The sequence below is a fragment of the Xyrauchen texanus genome, chromosome 38 (genome assembly GCF_025860055.1).
Source record: "Xyrauchen texanus isolate HMW12.3.18 chromosome 38, RBS_HiC_50CHRs, whole genome shotgun sequence".
Taxonomy (NCBI): domain Eukaryota; kingdom Metazoa; phylum Chordata; class Actinopteri; order Cypriniformes; family Catostomidae; genus Xyrauchen; species Xyrauchen texanus.
Genome location: NC_068313.1, coordinates 27,920,199 through 27,944,637, shown reverse-complemented (window position 1 = coordinate 27,944,637; position 24,439 = coordinate 27,920,199). Strand labels below are relative to the sequence as shown.

General features: G+C 37.5%; 1 protein-coding gene across 1 annotated transcript; it reads left to right on the top strand.

Annotated features, from left to right (window-relative positions):
* The first annotated feature begins 611 nt into the window (after positions 1–611).
* Positions 612–24,262, top strand: LOC127631538 (complement C4-like). The gene is made up of 41 exons (XM_052109691.1): positions 612–770; positions 929–1,121; positions 1,209–1,377; positions 1,495–1,565; positions 1,669–1,754; positions 2,172–2,254; positions 2,440–2,527; positions 2,612–2,717; positions 2,940–3,066; positions 3,255–3,370; positions 3,749–3,928; positions 4,077–4,274; positions 4,394–4,582; positions 4,724–4,867; positions 5,823–5,952; positions 6,065–6,136; positions 6,222–6,422; positions 6,757–6,874; positions 7,260–7,330; positions 7,431–7,570; positions 9,222–9,425; positions 9,570–9,621; positions 9,719–9,802; positions 11,249–11,452; positions 11,943–12,018; positions 12,276–12,432; positions 12,813–12,917; positions 13,024–13,192; positions 14,884–15,071; positions 15,406–15,561; positions 15,988–16,047; positions 16,143–16,233; positions 18,488–18,668; positions 18,784–18,871; positions 22,017–22,091; positions 22,296–22,398; positions 22,506–22,595; positions 22,766–22,858; positions 23,073–23,156; positions 23,261–23,405; positions 23,500–24,262. The coding sequence occupies exons 1-41, from the start codon at positions 709–711 to the stop codon at positions 23,639–23,641; spliced, it is 5,091 nt and encodes a 1,696-aa protein (XP_051965651.1). The 5' UTR covers positions 612–708; the 3' UTR covers positions 23,642–24,262.
* The last annotated feature ends 177 nt before the right edge of the window (positions 24,263–24,439 follow it).

Here is a 24,439-nt window from a genome sequence, read left to right as displayed (position 1 = left end):
ATTTCAAAATATGCATGCAACTTTCCAGTGACTGAGATTTTTGACTTTGGAGTTTGAGGATTCTTCTATGAATATAACTTTGGTAATCTATGACTGTCATCATTTACTCGCCTTGTGTTGTTTCAAACCCCTATGTCTGTCTTTCTGCAGTGGAACAAAAAGGAGATGTTGAGCAGAATGTGAAAAACTTTAGCTGACAGCCTGTTACCATTCACTTTCATTGCATCTTTTCTCATACAATGGTAAAACGGTGGTGAATAGTGGCTGATTTTGAGACTTTATTAAAAACAAATAAAAAAATATAAACTCAGAGACTGCAGGTTCCTAAATAATATAAATATAAAAAACAGTGTTTATAATTGTGCCTGGATTGACAGAAACAAATAGTTGTTTTTATTATTATTATATAAGGGTTTTATCTCAGAAATATGATGTGTTGTTATTGTGGCTTTCTTTTCTCATTGCCTTTCCTCCAAACAGCTGCTCTCCCTGTTGAGCTTCATCATAAACAAGATCCAGGATTCTCGGAAATCACATGACCATGTGGATTTTGCCAATTTTTTTTTACATTTTTTGTGAGATAAAATTCAGAGGGTCAGTATAAAGTGGGACATTCCCTCCATAGTAGAGTGCTCTCAGTTAGTCCTCTTCGTAAGAGATAATGTTAAAGCTGTTCTTAATGAACTAAAGACATATCAAAACAGCAAGATGTTCTACCCTCAGTTTTTTGTGGTTTTAGTTCTTTTCGTAGTGGATGCACAGAAACCTACGTAAGTACTGGACTTATTGACGGACAATATGAAATATGAAACGGACAATAAAATACTGTTTATGTTTGCTAAGTACTTTATCAATGTATTACTTTTTTGCTTATCCCATTGTTTCATCCAGTGTCTGTGCTTTTGTGTTTTTTGCATATATACCACAGATGTCTTATTTTTGCTCCAAATTTAATTCACGTGGGAGTTGAAGAGACTGTGAGTGTTCAGCTTCATCAAGCAACTGCAGCAACCAGGATGCAGTTGTACTTTGAAGATCAAATCTCTAAAAAAATAGTCTCAGAAGAGAAATTTATAACCCTTAATGAGGACAATGACTATCAGGCTGTTGTTGAACTTAAGGCAAGTCTGTGCATTGCAGATTTTCAAAGCAAAAAGTGTTTTCTATATTCCTCCAAACTCTCACATCATGTTTTCTAATCCATGTAGGTTGACCCTAGCCTGTATGGAAGTACAAAAATACCATCTTATGTTCAGCTTGCAGCTAAAAGCAATGTCTTTAAGCATGATATCAAAAGGGCTAACATCTTTTTGTCAACAAAAATGGGTTACATTTTCATCCAAACAGACAAGCCGATCTATAATCCAGGAGAAAAAGGTAGGGCTATTTTGTCTCCCTGTTCATTCGAAAGCTTACACTCATTTAAATATACTTCTATTAAATTCCATGTTGCCACTGTAGTTTGGTATATTTTTAATTTGTGTATGTTTTTAGTCAATTATAGAATCTTCACACTAGACAACTTCATGCTACCCATTAGTAATGCGATTCATGTTCAAATATCTGTAAGTTTCTGGATATTGTGTATGACAAAATGCAAATTATATTAATATTTATAATATTAGGAATGAGAAGGGGAAAATTGTATAAATGTAATTTTTTTTACAGAACTGCAAAGGCTTGATTGTTTACAATCATATTTTGTTTTCTGAACAAATCCTGGAAAAAAGTATCACTATTCCTGATGTGGAGCTGTAAGTTTAATACACAATGTTGAATGCATTGATATATATACAATACATATACCCAGTGCCGGTCCTAGCCTTTTGGGGGCCTGAAGCAAAATTTAGTGTGGGGGCCCCTGTTAGTATGTTTGTAACACTACTTATAATGTTTTTTGACAGTGTGGGCATCTTGCTTAGTTCGCATTTTGTGAGGATCGGCACTGCCTATTCTGTACCATATTTAAATGTATTGTATACATATATTGTTTACTGCATTTCATTGGCTATGTACTTGTATTTTGCACAATAACAATAAAGTTGAATCTAATCTAATATACAGTTTTGTACAATTGACAATTTAAGACAACATTTCTGTAATTAAAGCATGAGGACAGCTATGCTGCAACTGAATACTTATAAGTTATGTTTCATTTATAAATATTTTAGCACAGGCCACTGGAAAATCAGTGTGTCATTCTCAGTGAGCCCTGAGTCTAAAACAACGCTGGAATTTGAGATAAAAGAATATGGTAAGTTCTAAGACAATGCAGCGATCTGTAATCAACAGCACTTTGTAAAGAGATAATGTGCTTTCAGTTTTGGTGCATAGTAGAATTATTAGGTTTATTCCAGTATAAATATCCTCAGCAACTGAAATCTTCAGTTATCGAATCAGTCACCTTAGCCCTCAAAAATGTCTTTTCATTCTTTATAGTTTTGCCCTCATTTGAGGTTAAGATCGAGGCACCACAACCATACCATACTTTGAAGAGTGAGTCCTTTCCATTCAGTATCTCTGCCAGGTATGTATACTATTTTGTCAAATGCTAATATGGGCCACTGTTAGCAGCTCTTCTGTGTAACTCATTAGCTCTTTGTGCCCGCAGATATACTTATGGGAAGGGGGTCAATGGCATAGCAAATATTCGATTTGGACTTATTGATGGAAAGGGTGTAAGGACATATCTTCCTGGAATTGAAAAGCAGATGGCAGTAAGTTAATCATTTGAAGTAAAAAAAAAAAAAAAAAAAAACATGTTAAAATAAAATTAGTTCAAGTAAAAAAAGAAATATATGGTAAACAAAAAACTCATAAATTATAAATGTCAGGATGCCAAATGTAAAAAAAAAACTCACACAAAAAAAAAACAATATAGGCCTACTTGTCAATATGTGATTTGGATTATGTGATGTGTGTTGTATTCTGTTATTTAGGTTGAGGAGGGAACTGCAAAAATTGAATTAAGGACTGAGGAGTTACAGAACGCATCAGAAATTAACAGCATACACCACATAGAGGGATATTATCTTTACATTGCTGTCACAGTATTGGAAAAAGCAAGTGAGTCTTCAAAAGAAGAAGAAAAGTAGCATAACAAGTCTTTTCATACATTTAATATCACTTGTACACTTTTTATTTCAAGTTTCATCTTTTAAAGATCGTAAATTACTATCACCAGATGGTCATTTTAAACATTAATACATGATTGTAAATTCTGTCAAAATGACTGTTTGTCTTTTTTAATGCAGGTGGGAATCTGGAGGATGCAGAGAGTTCTTCTGTGAAGATTGTGACTTCACCTTATGTAATTGATCTGTCGAAGACCAAGCAATATTTCACCCCAGGTGGCATGTTTTCCATTTTGGTATGTATGTGACCTAAAGCATTCCCGAACTAATTTTTGGAGACTGGGGCACTATAAGAACACACCAGGTGTAACAAGTAATTTATGTTGCTCAACTGTTAGAGCATGGCACTATCAATGCCAAGATCACAGGTTTTATTCCCAGGGAACACACAAAATTGAAAATTATTCAATGTATATCTTGTATATTATTCATAATTGAAAATTATTCAATGTATATCTTGTATAAAAGCATCTGCCAAATGCATAAATGTAAATGTAAAGTGATGAATCATCTGCAACAAGTCTATGACTAGGATTATTTTTTTGTTAGTGATCACACCTGCACACACAAACAAATTAAATGCATTTGTAATTACTTCTTGCATTTTTCTACAGGCTACCTCTACGTATCCAGATGGCAACAGAGTCCCTCACCTGAAATTTAAAGCTACTGTTAAAATGAATGTAGAAGGATCAACAGATACAATTATGAATGGAGAAGGCTTTGGGAATAATATGGGAGATGTAGTCATGTCCTTTCAAATACCTCTGCTGGCCAGGAAATTATCCATAACGGTACACTTTTACCAGAACCGTATATTTCCATCATAGGCTAACTTCCAAAATAAAATCTGTTTTGGAAGTCCAAATGAATGGGACAAAATATATAATTACCTAGTTTTGAATCAGCTTCATGTGTTCATGTGACTCTGAACTTTGGCAGGTATTTGCTGAAGGGAGTCACCAGTTGGTCATTCGCAGTGATGCAAAGATGACAGCCCAAGCAGTGAAGGATGAAGAAGGCCAATATCTTAGTTTGGAAGTGGAGCATCAGATCTTACAGCCCGGTCAAGACCTAAAAGCTACATTACGGGACATTACACCACCAAATGCAGCAAAACCCACTTTCATTTATTTCATGGTAGGAACATACAGTATATCAATTTACAGTTTTAAGATAGCGTTGTATGCTACTATTGGATGTTGTTTTCGGTTATCTTTATTGCCTTCCAACATGAGATTTATAAGTCTTCTTAACAGGTTCTGAGTAAGGGAAGAATCCTGCAGATGAGGAGGGTGCAAAGAACTCAAAACACAACTATCAGTGTGCCTTTCACTGTGGATCTGGTTCCTTCTTTTCGAATTGTCGCTTACTACTTTATAGACGGTCTTCAAAAAATAGCATCTGACTCTGTTTGGGTCGATGTGAAAGATGTCTGCAAAGGGAAGGTACGGTTGAGTTGAAATATCATCTAGCATTACAATAGATTTTGTTTTATTCTTATAAATTATTATTTTAGGCTGTTAGAATGTGAAGTTTAGGGTTTTCACTCAAGGCAAAATGTATGTTAATGTCCTTTTGGTGTGTAGGTAGAAATTGTACCATTTCCTGATCTAAAACCGGCAAGCCAGTTTGAGGTGATGGTCAAAACAGATCCCAACAGCAAGGTGGCTCTTGCTGCAGTGGACTCAGCAGTTTATATTCTGAACAAAAACAAATTGAGTCCTCAAAAGGTAACACATTTAGCAAAAATCAGCTTCATTCTTAAAGACCCCATGTAATCAAAATTGGAGGATTGTGGCTTTTAGTTAGAAAGACCAGCTTAACCAGCAAGCAATTCCCATGTTGGCTTTGGCTGGTTTATCATGGTTAATGCTGGTTTGGTGCTGGTCTAGGGGGACTAGTAAATCTGGTTGTCTAGCATTGTCTTTCTGAATAAGCTGGTTATGCTAGTTTAAAAGCCTGGTGGAAACCAGTGTCAGAAATCAGCTTTTACATTAAAGGGCAAACTTTGCACAGTGAATATGGGTTTTCTGGTACATTTGTACTTTTTTGAGGGCAGTTATTTTCTAATAACATAAAACAATTTGTGTCCTATTCGTTTATGTCATGTACTTCAATTTATTAATACATATTATCAAAGAGAATTTATTACCTCTTACACATAACATTAAATCACATCTACTCATATTTAATGAGATATGTAACTAAGACTATAATAGAATTTTAAGAAAAATAAAACGTGTAAAACAAAGTATTTTTTGCCCCATATTTTGAATTTCGGTGGCATTTTTGCCTCTAGCCTTCCTTCATTTCTGACCCTGGTGAGGATACCAGCTCACCACCTGCAAGTCATGCAGGAAAACTAGAACCCAAAACTCAACATAAGCTGGTGACATCCATGCTGGTCTTTCAGCAGGGATGCTAGTATCCTCCTAAAAGATGCTTATGTCAACTTTTGGGAGTGTACTTGTCTTTCTCTTCACGTAATCCCCTCCTACATCTTCATAGAAAAAGCAAGTTGCATGATTTCCAGTTGTAACATAAGCTTAGGGCTACTGGCTATTTTAAAAAAGGATGAGCCCTTCAATTTATCTCACCCCAACTTCCTGAATTCTGTAGGAAATATGTACCTTTTCAGTGCAAGTATGACTGCAGATAACGGAAATCATTTGGCCCCACCCACAGATGTTTGAGTACATGAACTCCTATGACCTGGCCTGCTCTATAGGTGGAGGAGAGGACTCCAGTTCTGTTCTGCAGAGAGCTGGGCTTACTTTCATTTGTAACTGTGCTCTGGAAACTCCTACAGCTTCTGGTAAATCCCTGCTGCCATCCTGTTTTGTGCACAGTTCAAAACCATGCAAGTTTGTTTCAATGATCTTGATACATTTATGTGATCCATCAATTTGATTTTACCTTTTTTTCAGCACATAAGTGTATCAGACCTAGACCTCGCAACAGGAGAGCAACAGACTATATTGCACAATACAATGCACTAGGTAAGATGCAAAATAACTTTGTAACTAGCTTTGATTATTGCGCTGAATGTTTTTTATGTAACAATTTTAATGTATTGTTATACAGTCAACAGCTTCAAGGACCAGGACAGAAAGTGCTGTTCTGATGGGGTAAGACCAAGCAGAATGCAGCTGTCCTGTGATGAACGTTTGAAAAAAGTGCAACAATCCCAGAGATGTCGTAACGCTTTTAAAAAATGTTGCGAAGCTGCGAATCTGAGGAGGAAGAAGGATAGATTGAATAAGATGAAAACCAGCCTTGGAAGAGGTACAATTTTCTTGCACAACTTCTCGGAAGGGTTTTCTTGGCTTTAGCCAGATTGATTGCACAATTCTAAAGTGAATTCAAGCAAATCAGTGAACAATTAAGTGTCAGAGTAACTTTATATGGATAATCTATAGATAATTAATTATTGAATGACTTAATTAAGCCTAGACTCAAGAAGCAGATTGAAGAGTTACTTTATATACATGTACAATGGAGATAAAAGATAATTGAATATATACTGTAATTATATAATATACTATATATTACAACAGAGCAATAAGTATTATGGAGACTGAGTGTTACACTCTCTCTCTCTCTCTCTCTCTCTCTGTAGTCACTGACAACATTGTGGAGGAAACTGTGATTAATGTGGATGCTATCTACCTACGTAGTTATTTCCCACAGTCATGGATGTGGACACTCACTGAATCCGATAACTCTGGCAATGTCAGGTAACATAACAATCACCATATTGTTTTTGTTGACATTATGTTCAGGCAATGTTTACATTTTATGACAATTAATTATTTGATTGTAAATATATTTTTTTATGACAGTGAATTAGATAATAAATATACATTTAGTCATTATAGTAATCTAATAGTGATAGTTAATAGTGATTTTCTACTAAAATTGTTTTATAAATGGTGAAAAAATATGCAAACCAGTTCAAGCTGGGTACGGTTACATAACACAATGCAGCGAACATGAGGAAAAGGTAGACCGAATGAGGAACCTATAGGTCAAAACCTTTTTTTAATAATAATATCTGTGTGAAGATATTTACAACTTTTTCTCATGGAAATCTTTTTTTTTTGTCCTGTATATACTACGTAGGCATCGTGCAATTGCTCCTGATTCCATAACTACCTGGTTGGTCCATGCTGTAGGCATCTCTCCCACCAAAGGTTGTCCATCTCAAATCTGCCTTGATTTTCAGTATTTTGGCCATTACTTTGTTGTTTAAATGCTGATCACTTTCCACCTGCCATTTCTTTTTGTTGCCAGGATTCTGCATTGCAGAGCCAAAGCCCCTAAAGGTCTTCCAGGATTTTTTTGTTTCTGTCAACCTCCCTTACTCTGTTAAGAGAAATGAGCAACTCCAGGTTAAAGCTGTGGTGTACAACTATAAACCAGAGAGTTTGAAGGTAAATGTATTGGTCTGTGTGTTCGCTCCCTCATCCAAATTAAGTTTACTAATTTAAGGACCTGTGTAGTTAATATGATATACATTTGAGACATTGGCATGTCTTGTGGTGTAATTAAAATGATTTTAAACAGCATTTTGCCAATTCTTTTATGGGTCATTAACCCAAGGTGATAAAAATTAGATACAAATAAAATTAAAAAAAAATCTAGTGTAAAACACACATATCAAGTTTGAAGAAATGTTATCTTTTGTGTCCAATTTGGTTTCATAAATTTTAAACACATTTAGCATTTTCTACAAATAATGGATTTAATGACTAAAATATTTCATGATGTAACCATGAAGCAAAAGGTATGTAAATACTTACCTTGCCCCTATACTGTACACAAGGGTGTACACAACCTAATTATTAATTTAAAAAAGTAAAATTTTGAGTAAAAAATATCAAGACGTTTTCTCAAGGTAACACCATATGACCTGCAAACAATATTTCATAAAAATATCAAAATATCAGTTTTTTTTTTTAAAGCTTCACACACAGTCATGACTCTTTAAAGGGGTCATCTCTGTTTTATTTTATTTATTAATCCTTTTCTTTTTTTGTCACATTACAACAAATCAGTTTTACAATATTAATAATATTTTTAAACAATTTTAACAATAAACACTGCTTAATTATTTTTAATAAATAATAATATAAGATTAACCTGCACTACTATTGCTCAGCATTTCAGCTTTTAATGATGCCTTGAAATGTTTTTTTCTTTACTGTCTCCGCATGGTTACCCCACATGAAAATATTTTTTCAAGCACCCCCAAAAATATCAAAATGACTTTGAACTCTGTAATTGAAAACATGTTCATCATAGAACAGGTGTAAATGTTTTTTCTGTTAATTTATTTTTGAATAACTGAATAGATCCGGACCAAAAAACTAGCATTGCTTCATTTACCCACATAACTCCTTTATGCATGCAGCTTTAATTAAATTTTATTATTGTTATTATTTTTTATCCTCTTTTCTCCCCAATTTAGCATGCCCTATTCCCACTACTTACTAAATCCTTGTAGTGGTGTGGTTACTCACCTCAATCCAGGTGGCAGAGGACAAGTCTCAGTTGCCTCCGCTTCTGAGATAGTCAATCCACGCAGCTTATCACGTGGATCACTGTGCATGACACTGTGGAGACTCACAGCATGTGGAGACTCATACTATTCTCCGCGATCCACGCACGACTTACCACGAGCCCCATTGAGAGTGAGAACCACTAATCGTGACCACGAAGAGGTTACCCCATGTGACTCTACCCTCCCTAGCAACCGGACCAAATTGGTTGCTTAGGAGACCTGACTGAAGTCACTGAGCACACCCTGGATTCGAACTTGCGACAACAGGGGTGGTATTCAGAGTCAATACTAGTTGAGCTACCCAGGCCCCCGCATGCAGCTTTTATTGATTAAAGAAAGTTGCGTCAACTTTCCACCTGTTCTCTCAAACCAGTAACTATGACATGTACCTGCAAAACATCAATAGTGAATGGCATAGAGTGATAAACAGAAAAGAAATAGCTTGTATCAGTGTACCATTTAGCAAAAATCTAGTTCCAATTGAAAGGTTGTAATTGTTTTGTTAATATTATGTGTATTAGGTGATGGTGATGATGGATAAAGCAGAAGGCTTGTGTACTGCTGGTGGGGATAAGGTGGAGCAAGAGGTCACAGTTCCAGGTAACTCCGCACTGTCTGTATATTTCACCGTGGTGCCGCTTGTTATCGGAAATATCCCCATTACTGTGCTGGCTTACGCCTCATCCACTGTTCAGGACAGAGTGCAAAAGGAACTACGTGTGGAGGTAAAGTGTTTGAAAGGACATTCAGCTTCTGCTGTGCTTCAATGTCGCATACAATACCTGAGATACTGAGGCTCTATAATTGGCTAAAACATCACTACAATGAACAGGAAACTGTCATGTCTGTTTGTAATCCTTCTTGTTTAGGGGGAAGGGGTTATTGTGGCCATTGACAAGGAATTCAACATTGAACCAAAAAGTAACAATCAAATATACAGTATAATCAATAATTCCATACTTTGATAAATTATTTCTGCAATAATCACTTTTGTCTTCTTTTGTTGTCTAATTCTCAGTAAGGAAATTAGAGATTGATATTCCAGCCCCGGCTGATGAGGTCCCATCTGGGCAGGACTCAAGCATCTCTGTGAGTTTTAAAGGTGAGGGCAGACTTAAAAAGTGCAGACACCTAAAGAGCTCATGAAAGCAAAAAAAAAAGCTCTGTATTGCTTACAAGCTGTAAAGTGTATTCATTAATATTTAGATACAGGGCACAACGTCAAATTAAACGTGCTAGAGCACTCGATTCATGTATAGGCCATATGTATAATGCCTCAAGTCTCTGGGACAGATGCCCTGAGATCTTGCAAGTTGCAAGTTTACCCTTGTGGATCCTCTTCAGCTCCTTCCTTAGCTGCAAAGGTCAGCTTGGTCTCGGGGTGTTAGCATAGCCTGTGCCTAAATGGTTAGTTGAATGAAAATTCTCTCATCATTTACTCACCCTCATAATATCCCAGGTGTGTATGTTTTTCATTATTCAGCAGAACACATGTGAAGAAAATATCTTTGCTCAGTAGGTCCTTAAAATGCAAGTGGATGCGGATCAGACATTTTAAGCTCTAAAAATTACAGTCAGCATAAACTTCATCCATACAACTCCAGTGGTTAAACTAATGACTTCCAAAGTGATACGATCACTTCTGGTGTGAAAAAGATCGATATTTAAGCACTTTTTACCTATAAAGGACAGCTTCTGGTCAGCAGCAGTATGCGTGTGACATAATCACGTTGGCATGTTCACGTGAGAACAGGCACATGTGCGGCACACCCGGAAGCAGGGCAGTAGCTAGTGGAGTGAAAGGTGGTAATGATGCTGGGGGCCCACAGTTCCAGGGGGACCCCACAACAAATTCTAAACTGTAATGTTTAATAAAAAAGGGGCCCAAAGCAATATACAGTCAGGAGACCCAGAATACCTTGCTATGGCCCTGTCCGGAAGAGCAGCACTGTTTACAACTGAGTAGGAGGAATGCTTTGTTGGTTTTGATCTGTATTAGTATCTGTTTGATTACTCACAATGGTGCGTTTGTGTGCTTATCCTGTATGTCTCAACCAAGAGAAAAACGTGAGATTACATCCTTAACCTTCCAATGCAAGTTCGTCACACGAGAGACCACGTGAATGCAGGACTCTCGTGAATACATGTACTGCTGCTGACCAAAAGTGATGATTTATAGTTAAAAAGTACTTAAATATTGATCTTTTTCACAGCAAAAGTGATCAGATCACTTTAGAAAACATTAATTTAACTACTGGAGTCGTATGGATGATGTTTATGCTGACTGTCTGTGATTTTTGGAGCTTCAAAGGTCTGCTCACTATCCACTTGCATTTAAGGACCTACTGAGCTATGATATTTTTCCTATTTTTCTTCAAATATGTTCAGCTGAAGAAAGAAAGTCTAACACACATGGGATGGCATGAGGGTGAGTAAATGATTAGAGGTTTTTAATTTTTGGGTGAACTATCCCTTTAAGGAGTTCATATTAGTGGCGCCTGAACCACTGTGCGGTTTATAGCAGATAATAAATCTGTTATTTTTCCAGGTGGGGTGATGGGTGAGTCGGCAGAAAACTGTCTAAACCTGGAGGGTGTTGACAGACTCATTCAGCTGCCCACAGGCTGTGCCGAACAGACTATGGTGAAGATGTCTCCTGCTATTCATGCCATTAGGTACCTTGATGCCACCAACCAATGGATTTCACTTAAAGCTGAACGTAGAGATGAGGCCCATTCCATGATCCAAACTGGTGGGTATGCTCAATACAAATTTATCCATGAAAAAGGGATTTGTCAAATGATACATTTATTTATTGCAAGTTAGTTTTATTTTGTTAGTGAAATGACAAATACATTGATAACAGTAATCTATACTCTAATAGTCAGTTGATTAAAAGTTACTTTTATACTTAACCTTTACTTCTACTATAAGAACAAACCATATTTAATTCCCCCAATAGACTTACAGGATATTCTGGGAGCAGTGAAAAGCTGGGTGTTCACAGACCCAATTTCAACAGACATTTCTAAAAACAAGTAGATAATCCAAAAGTGTAACCTGATCAAGCCTTTTAAGGGGAGAAGGAAAAGAGCTAGAGGGCCCACCAATATTCAAAATGTTCTTAGTATACACATAAGTTATATCTGACAAAGGTTAGGATGTTGAAACATACTGCATCATTGCATATTCTTCAGCTACATACATCTTTGGTTTCAAATGTTTTTTTTATATTTTACCAGGTTACAACAAAGTCCTCACATACAAGAAAGAGGATGGCTCTTATGGGGCATTTCTGAGGACTCCCAGCAGTATTTGGTAAGTTTCTGTTCCTGTACTTCAGCTGGTAGAGCATGGCACTAGCAACGCCAAAGCCATGGGTTTGATTCCTAGTGGACGCATGCTTTTAAAATCTATACCTTGAATGTACTGTAAGTCTCTATGGATATAAGAATCTGTCAAATGTAAGTATAAGTTTCATTTTTGTGTATTTATAACAAGCAATCCACAAATAATTATAATTAAAAAAATTAAAATGCAAAGTGTTTGGTCGACCTCCGTCTAACCTTTTGTAGGCTTACTGCATTTATCGCCAAGGAGCTGACCGAGTCTCGGAACATTATTGATGTGAGAGACTCTTACATTCAGGAAGCCATGTCTTATCTGATCTCCAAACAGAAGAGCAATGGTGCATGGGATGATCCCAATGCCCTGTATGATAGAGGAATGAAGGTACAGCTAAAGGGATTAAAGGGATAGTTCACCCCAAAATAAAAAAATTGTGTCACCATTTACTCACCCTTATGTTGTTTCACACCCATATGACTTACTTTCCTCTGTGGAATACAAGAGAAGAGAATGTAAGGTAGAATGTTAGCCTCAGACCTCATTCATTTTTAGTGTTTCTTATTTCTGCACATTGAAAATGAATGGTGAGTGAGGCCAACATTCTCTTTTTGTGTTCCACAGAAGAAAGTCATATAGGTTTTATTACAGTAGTGTAAATGGTGACAGAATTACCATTTTGGGTGAACTATTCCTTTAAAGTACCTTAAGTATGCCAGTAGAAAATTATTAATTTGTAACACTGATTGAAAAATTGTCATCCTTAGGGAGGAGTTGGACTGGCAGAAGATGGTGTGCCCTTAACTGCCTTTATTCTTATATCAATGAATCATGCTTTGAATGTGTACGAGCTGGGAACAGATACAGAAATGGTAATGATTGAACTCACGGAACCGAATATTTCATCCATTTAGTTCATGAACTGTATAGATAGACCAGTATTATCATATTGTTAATATGTACCCTATTCTATTCTAGAGAGTAGCAATGGAAAAAGCAAGGTCATATCTAGAGGGGAAGGTGGATGCCTTGCAGAGTCCCTATTCGAGTGCCATCACAGCATATGCCTTGTCCTTGCATAAACCCTTAACCGATAGAGCCCGACAAGCCCAGCAAAAGCTTAAAGGGAATGCTAATTGTGACAGCAGTTAGTATTTAATTTTATTTACAGAGTCTAAACTCACATAATACATTTCACATTCACTTGAGCTAAATATGACCCATGAATGCCTTTTAAAATTAAAGAATCTGTTGTGGCAGCAAAGGGAGGACCAACTCCTTATTAATGCCAATGGTTTTCAAATTAGAAAAGGTGTTAGGTGTTTGTGTGTCCACATTGTGTGGCGATGTAGTGCAGAATTAGACATGTCTCTTCAGTATGTGAAAAAAAGGACAATAAATGTGTAGTCACAAATAATAGCTTTAAGGAATATTCCAGCATCAAAACAAGTGTGTTATGAACTGGATTACCACAAAAAATTTAGACTTGTCCCTCCTTTTCTTTAAAAAAAAAAAAAGAAGAAAAAATCGAGGTTCTAGCGAGGCACTTACAATGCAAGTGAATGGGGCCATTTGTTTGAAGGCTTTTAACGCCAAAATATGAAGCTTATAGTTTTATAAAAGTACTTGCATTAGTTATTCTGTTAAAGTTTGTGTATTATTTGAGCTGTAAAATCATCTTTTGGGGGGTTTAGCGTTTTACACTGTTGCGTCATTATGGTAACGAAATTGTAAAATTGGATGTAACTGCCCAAAAATGGTTAGTAAGGGATTTATTCACTCTAAAATGATGTTAACATGCAAATTTTTTACTACATTTACTTCCATTGTAAGTGCCTCACTGTAACTGTAATTTCTTTTCTTTTTTAAGAAAACAAGGGACGAGTCGAAATAATTTTTGTGGTAATTAACATTATGCCACAAATTCTGTCTATTGAGCTTTAAGGTATAGTTTACCCAGAAATTAAATTTTCTCTCCATTTACTCATCCTCATAACATCCCAGGTGTGTATGACTTTCTTCACCAGAACAAATTTGAAGAAAAATAGAAAAATATCTCAGTTCAGAAGTTCTTTATAATGCAAGTGGATGGTGATCTGACTTTTGAAGCACCAAAAATCACAGTCAGTCAGCACAAATGTCATCCATATGACTCCAGCGGTTAAATTGCTCTCTTCTAAAGCAATACAATCAATTTGGTCTGAAAAAGATCCATATTTAAGTACTTTTTAACTATTGCTTTCAGTCAGCAGCAGTATAAACATTAACAAGAGAGCTGAGTTCATGCAGTCTTTCATGTGATGAAATTGCATTGGCATGTTACGGACATAATCTCAGGTTCTTGTCTCGGTTGAGACATCCAGGATAAGCACACAAACGCATAATTGTGAGTAAAAAAACAGATGCAAAAATAGATCTAAACCAAAACCTTTTCCAGATGTGTCGCACGTGTGTCAGCTCGCACATGAACATGCTTAAATATTGATATTTTTTCTCAAAAGTGATCCTATCGCTTAAAAAGACATTAATTTAACAGCTGGAGTCGTATGATGACGTTTATGCTGGCTGTCTGTGATTTATGGAGCTTCCAAAATCAGATTGCCATACACTTGCATTTTTAGGACCTACTGAGCTAAGATATTTTTCTTCAAATGTGTTCTGAAAAAGAAAGTCACACACACCTGGGATATCATGAGAGAGAGTAGATGAAGAGAGAATTTCCATTTTTGGGTGAACTAACCTTTAACTACTATTAAAGTATTACATTTAGTATTAAACCCAGAATATAGTATCTTTAGGTACATTGTTTTCTTATTCTAATTATTCTAATCTATGTAGAAACATGTTACTGGAAAGCCAAGGTTGGCAGAGGCAAATCGGAAGATAAAGCGGATGCTGCCTCTGTGGAGGCCACAGCATATGGTCTTCTGAATGCAATGTCTGTTGATGACAAGCAGATGGCTAAACTCATCTCAAACTGGCTAACAGAACAGCGCAAGTACGGTGGTGGATTCCAGTCCACACAGGTGGGTGTACCATTCTAGAGGAACAGATGATACCTAGATACAGTATGTCCCTTTTGGAAAAAAAAGAGGCTTGGACCAATTTGGGATAGCTCAAAATACCAGACAAAACCACTATTGAAGTGTCCAAAACATATCTTAAACTGGAAAACAGCAACATGGTGTTACTGTTCATTTAAGCTGGTCCCTAGTTAAAACATCTTAGCTGGTCTTTCAGCTGGGTTTCACAAGCCATCAGCCAAATGCAAGAGCAAAGACTAAATGGCACATTATTTGTTGAGTCTTAATTAATCTTAATAACTTTTAAGTACCTAATTGGTTTCTCAACATGTTTTAGGACACAGTTGTGGCCCTTGAGGCACTGGCGAAATATAGCATACAGTACAACGATGTGGAAGACCTGAACCTAAGAGTGGAAATGTGCCTTGAAGATGGCAGAAAACAAAATGTTTTTCTGACCAAACATAATGCTCTCACCCAAGAAGCTGTTGTGGTAAGAAGCATTAATAAAAAAGACTTGCAAGATTAATTTAATGACTTAGATTTATGGTCTAACTGCAAACCGCTGTGAACGGTCATGTTAGTAACAACACTTTCAGTTCACCAGTTAACTAAATAAAGCATTATATCAGTGTAAACATGCACACTGTTAAAAAATGCCTGTTTACAGCACTTAGTATATATTCATTTGTATATTTCTATGCCTTTACATTTTATTGAAAGGCAAATCCTTTTATATTAGCAAATGTGCATTTGTGTGCAAAAATGATTGAAATAAGTACCAATGTAGTTTATTCATTGCATTCTGATTACTGACATTTTTCTTCTGCCCCAAAACAGTTAAATGTTTGAATAAAGTATGTACCATAACAAAGACATGGTTTGATCTGAATATATGTTGTACATTTTGTTTACCCAGGTCAGAAATGTGGGTAAAATGACACTGAATGTTGAGGGAACAGGACGTGGAACGATTTCAGTAGGATTTTTCCACACTTCATATTTTCATTGACTTATGCTAAAAAATTGTTGATCTATAATGTTTCAATTGGTTTGGTCTTGTGTTTGTTATAGATTGTGCAGACATACAGATCTATGGAGAAGGATGAATCACATTGTGATCTTTTTCATCTTAGTGTTACAGTGAAAGGACAACTGGAATACAGTAAGTAATATATCATGGGATGACTACAGTGAATGACACTGTATAACTCAAATAGCAGCATCAGAGGACAGGCAAGGTGAAATTCAGAAATAAGTAGCAAAATGAAATGATAAACATTACATACACTAGTGTGCTACATTGTCACATGACCTCACTATGTTGCATATGAAGTCCAGTTATCTTGGTAACAATACAAAATAACCGTGTTTATTTCCAAGATTGTGTCATACTGAAAATGTATTTTTGACAGTCGTGCCAAATAATGAGTCAAAAAAGAGATATGATGCAATTGATCAAACTTAAGGTTCATTCATCACACTGGAAATGTTTTTGCATGCTGTATAAATTTACATATTATGCACATAAGACAATACATATTGTATACGGCATGAATATTATAAGCAATATCATAGTAATGTATGTGAGTTGTATCATGGTGATGTGATTCACATTTGTTGCTACGAATGGTTAAAAGGATAGTTCACCCAAAAATTTAAATTCTCTCATTTACTCCACCTCATGATATCCCAGGTGTCAAGATGACGTTCTTTCTTTACCAGAACACATTTTAAGAAAAATAAGAGAAATGCCTCAACTCCGTAGTTCCTCAAAATGCAAGTGAATGGAGATTTCTCTTTTAAATCTCCCAAAAAATCACAGACAGTCAGCATAAACATCATCCATACGACACCAGCTGTTAAACTGATGTCTTCTAAAGCGACACAATTGCTTTTGGTGATCAATATTTAAGAACTTTTTTAACTTGAAATCATGCTTCCGTTCAGTAGCGGTATGCGTGTGTGACAATCGCATTGGCAATTGAGACACGTGAGAACTGAGGCACGTGCATCGCAGCCGAAAGAGTGCTGTTTACAAATGAGGAGGAGGAATGCTGTACAGTGGTGTGGCAGGGTGAGAGGGCGGGACCGGATCGTGATCCTACACACCCAGTCCCGTATTAGGCTAATCAAGCCTCCCGAGAGGGATAAAGGTTGACTGCAGAGGATCATGTGGGAGAGAGTGTAAAGGGATCAATGGAAAGGAGGAGGCGAGAACCGGATTGTCAATATAAATAATAGTTTAATATAAAACTTAAACAAATGACAAACACACATGACGGACATGTCCGTAAACTATATCTCTCTCCCGCACGATCCTCTGCAGTCGACCTTTATCCCTCTCGGGAGGCTTGATTAGCCTAATACGGGACCGGGTGTGTAGGATCACGACCCGGCCCCGCCCTCCGCCCTGCCAAAAGTGTCTTTCGTTTTGGTTTAGACCTGCATTTACACTGGCAGCCAAAAGTTTGGGATAATGTACAGATTTTGCTGTTTCGGAAGGAAAATTGTACTTTAGTTGATCAGTTGAATACCACTTTGGTAAATTAAAGTATAGTCAGGACATTACTGTTGTAAAAAACAGCACCATCACTGTTTAAAAAAAGTTCTTTTGATCAAATCTAGACAGGTCCCATTTCCAGCAGCCATCACTACAACTCCTTAGCCTTGAGTAATCATGCTAAATTGCTAATTTGGTACTAGAAAATCACTTGCTATTATATCAAACACTTCTGAAAGCTATTTGGTTCGTTAAATGAAGCTAAACATTGTCTTTGTGTTTGTTATTGAGTTGCCACAGTGTGCAATAGACTGGCTGTTTTTAATGGCATACTACCATTCTATTTCTATTTTTGCAATATTTTTGTTGTGTCTTGATGGTAGACCTCATTCATGTCTATGTGAACATTTGCTTAATTTAGCAGCCAACTAGGATATCGAAAACAAATGAGTTTTATAGGTATAATATTTGGTGAGGGTGACCTCTGGTGGTGAGGAGGAGGTTGTCACACGCATTGGTTAATGATTTGATAATTAAGTTAAAACTAAGTTCATTGATAGTTTTTTGAAGGATCTGAGACATGGTAAGACTTAAATTGTTAGTTCACTCAAAAATGTCTCACCCTCATGCCATCCCAGATGTGTATGACTTTCTATCTTCAGCAGAACACAAGCAAAATATTTAAGCTCTGTATGTCCACAAAATGCAAATTAATGGGTGCCAAATGTTTGAAGCTCCAAAAGCTCCACTTGCATTTTGTGGACCTACAGAGCTGAAATATTATTCCAAAAATCTTCGCTTGCGTTCTGCTGAAGAAAGAAAGTCATACACAACTGGGAAGACATGAGGAGTAAATGATGGGAGAATTTTCATTTTTGTGTGAACTATTCCTTTAAGTCAGTATGCTCTTTTGTAGGACTTCAGGATAATGAAGAAAGCTTTGATGATTATTACAATTATGAGACTGATGATAACCTGCATAGAAGAGAGGAGCCCATGAGCAGCATGGATTGGATTGATCTTCGCAGTCGCAGAAGAAGACAAGCCTTGGAAGAGCCAAAGAAAGAGAGTTCACTCATATACACAGTTTGTGTGGGGTGAGTGCAGAAAAAAAAATACTTTGGGTCACCTGTATTTTTCAGTGATTATTTCAGCAAAAAAAATTGTACAACTAGACTGTTTAGTTAAATTAGATTTTCTCCTCTTTCACAGGTTGAAAAAGAGCAATTCTGTTGGAATGGTTGTGGTGGATATCTCACTCCTAAGCGGACTGATTCCAAACACAAAGGATTTGGAACATGTACATATGCCTTTGCATTTTCAATATTCTCCACTGAAAAAGTACCAAAAGTGGCCTACCATCTTATTGTCATTTTTGAGCTTAGCACCATGATAATACCTAAATGTTTTAGATATGTATCATAGTTTACCTATCTGTCACTCACTCGACATTGTGTCGATGTAGTGACACTAGGGGTCACCCTTGGGAGCCCCAAACACCTCTGATATCTGAGAAAAGGCCAATGAGAATTGGCGAGTGGAATTTGCATGCCACTCCCCTGGACATACGGTTATAAAAGGAGTCACTATAAAGTGTTGTAATCTTTTGGATATATGCCGCATTGCAGCGGGTTCTCCCCCTCTCGCACGGATAAGTGCAGAGAACGCCCCTGGGCGCTTTGGCAGCTACGCTAAAAGAGTATATACTGAAAAGGGTATTTCCTCTAAAAGAGTGAGCACTGATGGAAAGTGTCTTTTTAAAAATGCCTTTCTGTCTGTGTATAGTTCCTGAATGCAGTTGCTATCTCTCCGCCTCTGACGGCCACAATCGCTGCCTCATGTTTATGGGCCGCAGTCACGCTGAGGTAGAAAGAGTACTGAAAAATAATACTCAAGTAAAAGTACTGTTACATCTTAAAAAATGTAGAGTGAGTAGAGTAAAAGTACCTGTTGCTAATATCTACTCAAGTAAGAGTAATAAAGTAGCTCATTTAAAAGTATTCATGAGTAGTGAGTATTGAGTACTGAGTTGTGAAAGGTATGGTTAAGTGAGAAACAGATCAATATTTATGTACATTTTTACTATAAATTCTCCTCCCTGCTCAGTCAATCTCCACTTTAACTTTCTTCTTATTTAGTTTTTGGTGATTCACATTCTTCATGCAAATCACCATCTACTGGGCAAGGTGAAGAATTTCTAGCTTTAAGACTTAAATATTGATCTGTTTCTCACCCACACCTATGATATCACTTCTGAAGACATGGATTTAACCACTGGAGTCATATGGATTACTTTTATGCTGCATTTATGTGCAGGACGATCTGACTCTGCTACGTGATTCAGTTTGCCAGGTGCCGGCCTAGGTTTAATGGCATCCGTTTCACCTTGGTAAGAGATGAAGATGCCACTGTCCTGCGTGCGGAAATCACAGTCCTTTGACAGAAGGACACGATAGAGCCTGTCCCTCCAGCCGAGATGAAGAAGGGGTTCTACAGCCCCTACTTCATCGTACCAAAGAAAGGCATTGGGTTGCGGCCAATCTTGGACCTGTATGCGCTGAATCAGGCCCTGCACAGACTCCCTTTCAAAATGCTGAAGCAGAAGCACATTCTGTCATACGTCCGGTATCAAGATTGGTTTGTGGTGGTAGACCTGAAGGACACGTACTTCCTTGTCTCGGTTTTGCCTTGACACAAACCGTTTCTTCGGTTCGCTTTCAAGGGCTGGGCATATCAGTACTAGGTCCTCCCCTTTGGTCTGTTCATGTCACCTTGCATTTTCAAAAGTCGTAGAGGCAGACCTTTCCCCCCGCTAAGGGAAGTGGGCACCAGCATCCTCAATTATCTCGACAACTGGCTGATTCTAGCTCACTCTCGAGATCTATTGTGTGCGCACAGAGACCTGGGGCTCAGCTGACTGGGGCTTCATGTCAACTGGGAGAAGAGCAAGCTCTGCCTAGTGCAGAGCTTCTCTTATCTTGAGATGGAGAGGACTCTGTCTTGGCTCCTCAGCACAAACCTGAAGACTGTCTCCAAACAGAGGATTTCCCACTGTATCATGGATGCCATCACTTTGGCATACCAGGCCCAGGGCATGCCGTCCCCCTTGGAGAACAAGAACACTCCACTAGGAGGGTGGCATCCTCCTGGGCCTTGGTGAATGGCGCCTCTTAACAGACATCTGTAGAGCAGTGGACTGGGCGATACCCGATACATTCGCAAGATTTTACAATCTCCAGGTTGAGCCAGTTTCATCCCGTGTGTTGGAAGGTTCGAACAGGTAAGATTGCAGGCAGCTTGCCGGATTTACCGCTTGCACACAACGCCTTTCCCCTCCCAGAGGGAAAAACGTGCACTTTTTTTCCCCCACGTGAGTTCCCGAGACCGGTGAACCTTGGATGTATTTCCTCAGCCCTGCGGCAGGTGAATTCGGCAGAGAAATTGATGCCAGGCCCAGTACTTACATTAGTATGTATCCCCCTGTACTGGGATAGGTGTCCACATGTGTTGGTTTCCTGTGGGTAACCCCATGTGATGTATTTCTCATGGTACGGTTTCCCTGATGGCAAACCCATGTCTTCCCTTGGGCAGAGCCTCCTCTGCCACCAGTCTCTGCATTTGTAGAGCTCCTCCCCTCCGTGTGGGATTCTACCGTGGGGGCTTCTTTCCACATGCGGTACTACCGGTTGGTAAGTCCATGTGATGTGTTCTCCACATGTTAACCTCCCCTTCGGGCAGGATGTGCTCACCACTATGTCTTTTCCCCTTGGGAAAAAGAACACCTTATCCAATGCAATTACATCTATTCTTCAGTTTTTGTGGGAGAAAAAGAAGAGAAAAGGCTGAAGCGGCTGGCATGGCCTATTCCCATTGTAAGCAAGTCTTGTCCCTGCCCACCCCCCTGCCTCCTTTATTGGGTACGAGGGACCATGTGACATTCGTGGGGTGTTGGGAAGGTTGCATGGGGGCCGAGTACATTTGACTAGGCATGCAGTGGTTGTGGTATAGGGACCCCTAGTGTCACTACATCGACACAACGTTGAGTGAGAGACAGATAAGGAATGTCTTGGTTAATGTTGTAACCTCGGAGGGAATGAGACATTGTGTCCCTCTTGCCAAAACAATGAACTAGCCACTGAAATGGCCAGGACTCTGTCTCGGCTACTCAGCACAAACCTGAATGAGTGGTTGCAAGCCAGCTCCTTTTATCCCCTTATGTTCCACTCACCAATTCTTATTGGCCTTTTCTCAAATATCATAGGTGTTTGGGGCTCCCAAGGGTGACACAACATCTCATTCCCTCCATCAGGGAACGGAGTTTACAATAGTATCCAAGACGTTATTTGTTGTTTTTATTTCTAAAATGTGACGCAGTAATAACATGGTATAATGACCAAGATAAATATCAAAGTGCATATATATTTTATTTTATTTATTTTTTACAGAATGCGAAGGGCACAGAGAAGTACATTGATCATTATGATGTCCACCATAATAAAGTCTTTCTTTATTTTGCAAAGGTAATGAAAGCTTTACTATACTTTTTTACCTCAGTATGTTTCCCAACTGCTGTTCTGCTAAAATCAAACCTGAATGTTACAGTGCAAATACTATGTACAAGATGCTAGAGCTGGTCTAGTTCTTAGATTAAACTTTAAATGTACCAATACGTTCAGCAAATTATTGGGCACCCTGTGAGTTCATGTTAAGATCCATGTCAAAAGATCACAGAAAATGAGGAGTGTCTTCAGTTTGGTGCTGACCAGATTGTTCCCATGGGCCTCATCCAACCAGCTGCTGCTGTCATCTATGACTATTACAGTCCAGGTAATCAAACGCTTTAAAAAAAAAAAAAGCCTGCATTATTTTATTAATTTGAACACTTTTGAACTTTAAAAACTAACTATTAAAATGCTATCAAATGTGTCACACAGAGAGAAGATGTGGCATATTCTATACAGCCCCTCAGAAAAGCCCAATGATCTCCAAATTATGCAATGGGGATGTGTGTACATGTGCAGAAGGTGAAAACATTTTTGTGATATATTTGTACTAAATAATGTATGCTGTATTGATCCCTAAAGAAAAATGTTGACTAATGCCATGGTCTCCATATAGAGTTGATACATAAATCAAAAGTATATGAGTTGGGAACAAACCTCCTAATATGTGTTTTATATTTTATGCTTTTTAGGTGGCTGTCCAAAGTTGAGAGTCACCTTTAGCAAGAACATGAAAGAAAACACCCGCAGTCTTTTTGCATGCTTCTCTCCTGTTGTTGATTATGGTGAGAAACCCTATCTAGATAATGTTCAAAGTATGTTGCTTAGTCTAAAAGCAATATTCACACAAAAATGTAAATTCTGTCTTTATTTACTGACTGAACCCATATGCAGTAATTCTTAACACTGCACAACAAGTCATATGAGTTTGTGTGAATAATAAAAAGAAAATTTAGGACTGAAAATCTCTTTTAAAAAATACACTTCTGTTTCCAACAGTTTATGTGATGAAAATTGTTAACATGAGCACCGATGGCATCTTTAAGTACTACACCACATTAATCACTGAAGTTCATCAGGCTGGTAAATTTAAACTTTTCAGTATTTTAAACTTTTTAAATAAAATATAACAGCATTAAACTAAAACTTGCATGGATGAATATATCAACACCACTGTTCCTGTAAAGGGAAGGACTTCAGAATCCAGAAAGATGCCTCACGCCAGATGATACAGCGCTTGGCTTGTGATGAATTTGAGCTGCGAAATGAAGCGAGTTATCTGTTCATGGGGCAGGATGATGCTATCTCTGTTCTGAATAACCCTGGACAACAGTAAGGCTTGACATCTGAAAACCAATTCAAAAGTGCTCAAATGGCTTTGACATGTTTGATTATTTTTAACAATTTATTTCTCGTGTTTCTCAAGGTTCAGGTATATGTTGAACAACGACATGTGGATTGAGGAGATACCAGATGAGAGAAAATGCAAGGCAACCTCAAATCGTTCTGCGTGCAGTCTTCTTCATGAATTCATGCAACAATACCCAATAAGACTCTGTAAAATTTAGAAAAAATCTTAGCTAGGTAAAACATCAGTATTTGGCTTGGTAAATCATGGGCTTTTATTTCTAGTGCATACAGATATATAAAGAAACTTTTACAGTTGGATACTTTGGACAAAAGAGTCTGAAGCATTTCAATTCTGATTTTAATATGGAAGGTTCTGAATACTGGCAGTACAGTAGACTCACTTTACCCTTCATTCTTTTATATAGAGGAAAGGGAAATGGGAAGAACTTCATTACAATAATCCCAAATATTACATCTCTTTGATATGCCTTAAACTTCAGCTTTTCAATAATACTGGTCACCCACAACTGGATATTTACTGTAAGTGTAATTTTAGAGATGCTACAGTACATGTCTGATAAATATTTTGGAGAGCATTATTGCAATTCAAATACTAAGTTTAAAATGCTTAACATATCCTATTGTGGTTACAATGTACAGTTTTATTATAGAATACTGTATTTACTGGCTTTAACAAGTGCACACTTGTCAACTTCAAATAAACAAAGCACAAATGTTCACAAGATGCTTTTTTTTTGTATCATTGTAGTGTAACATTTGGCCCACAATTTTCAAACTGTGATGTCTCACTGTTTACAATAAAACAATCAAATAAAAAAACAGTAGGAAATGCTTTAGTAATCTGGCAAACAATGGATAGTACCCTGCAATTTTCATGACCTTTAGAATTTGGCAACTTAAAATGCAGCAGAGGCCATTTCTAACGGGTATGTTCAGACCGAACGCATTCTTGCATTAAAAAATTAGACATAACGAATGGAACAGAATGCAGGTGT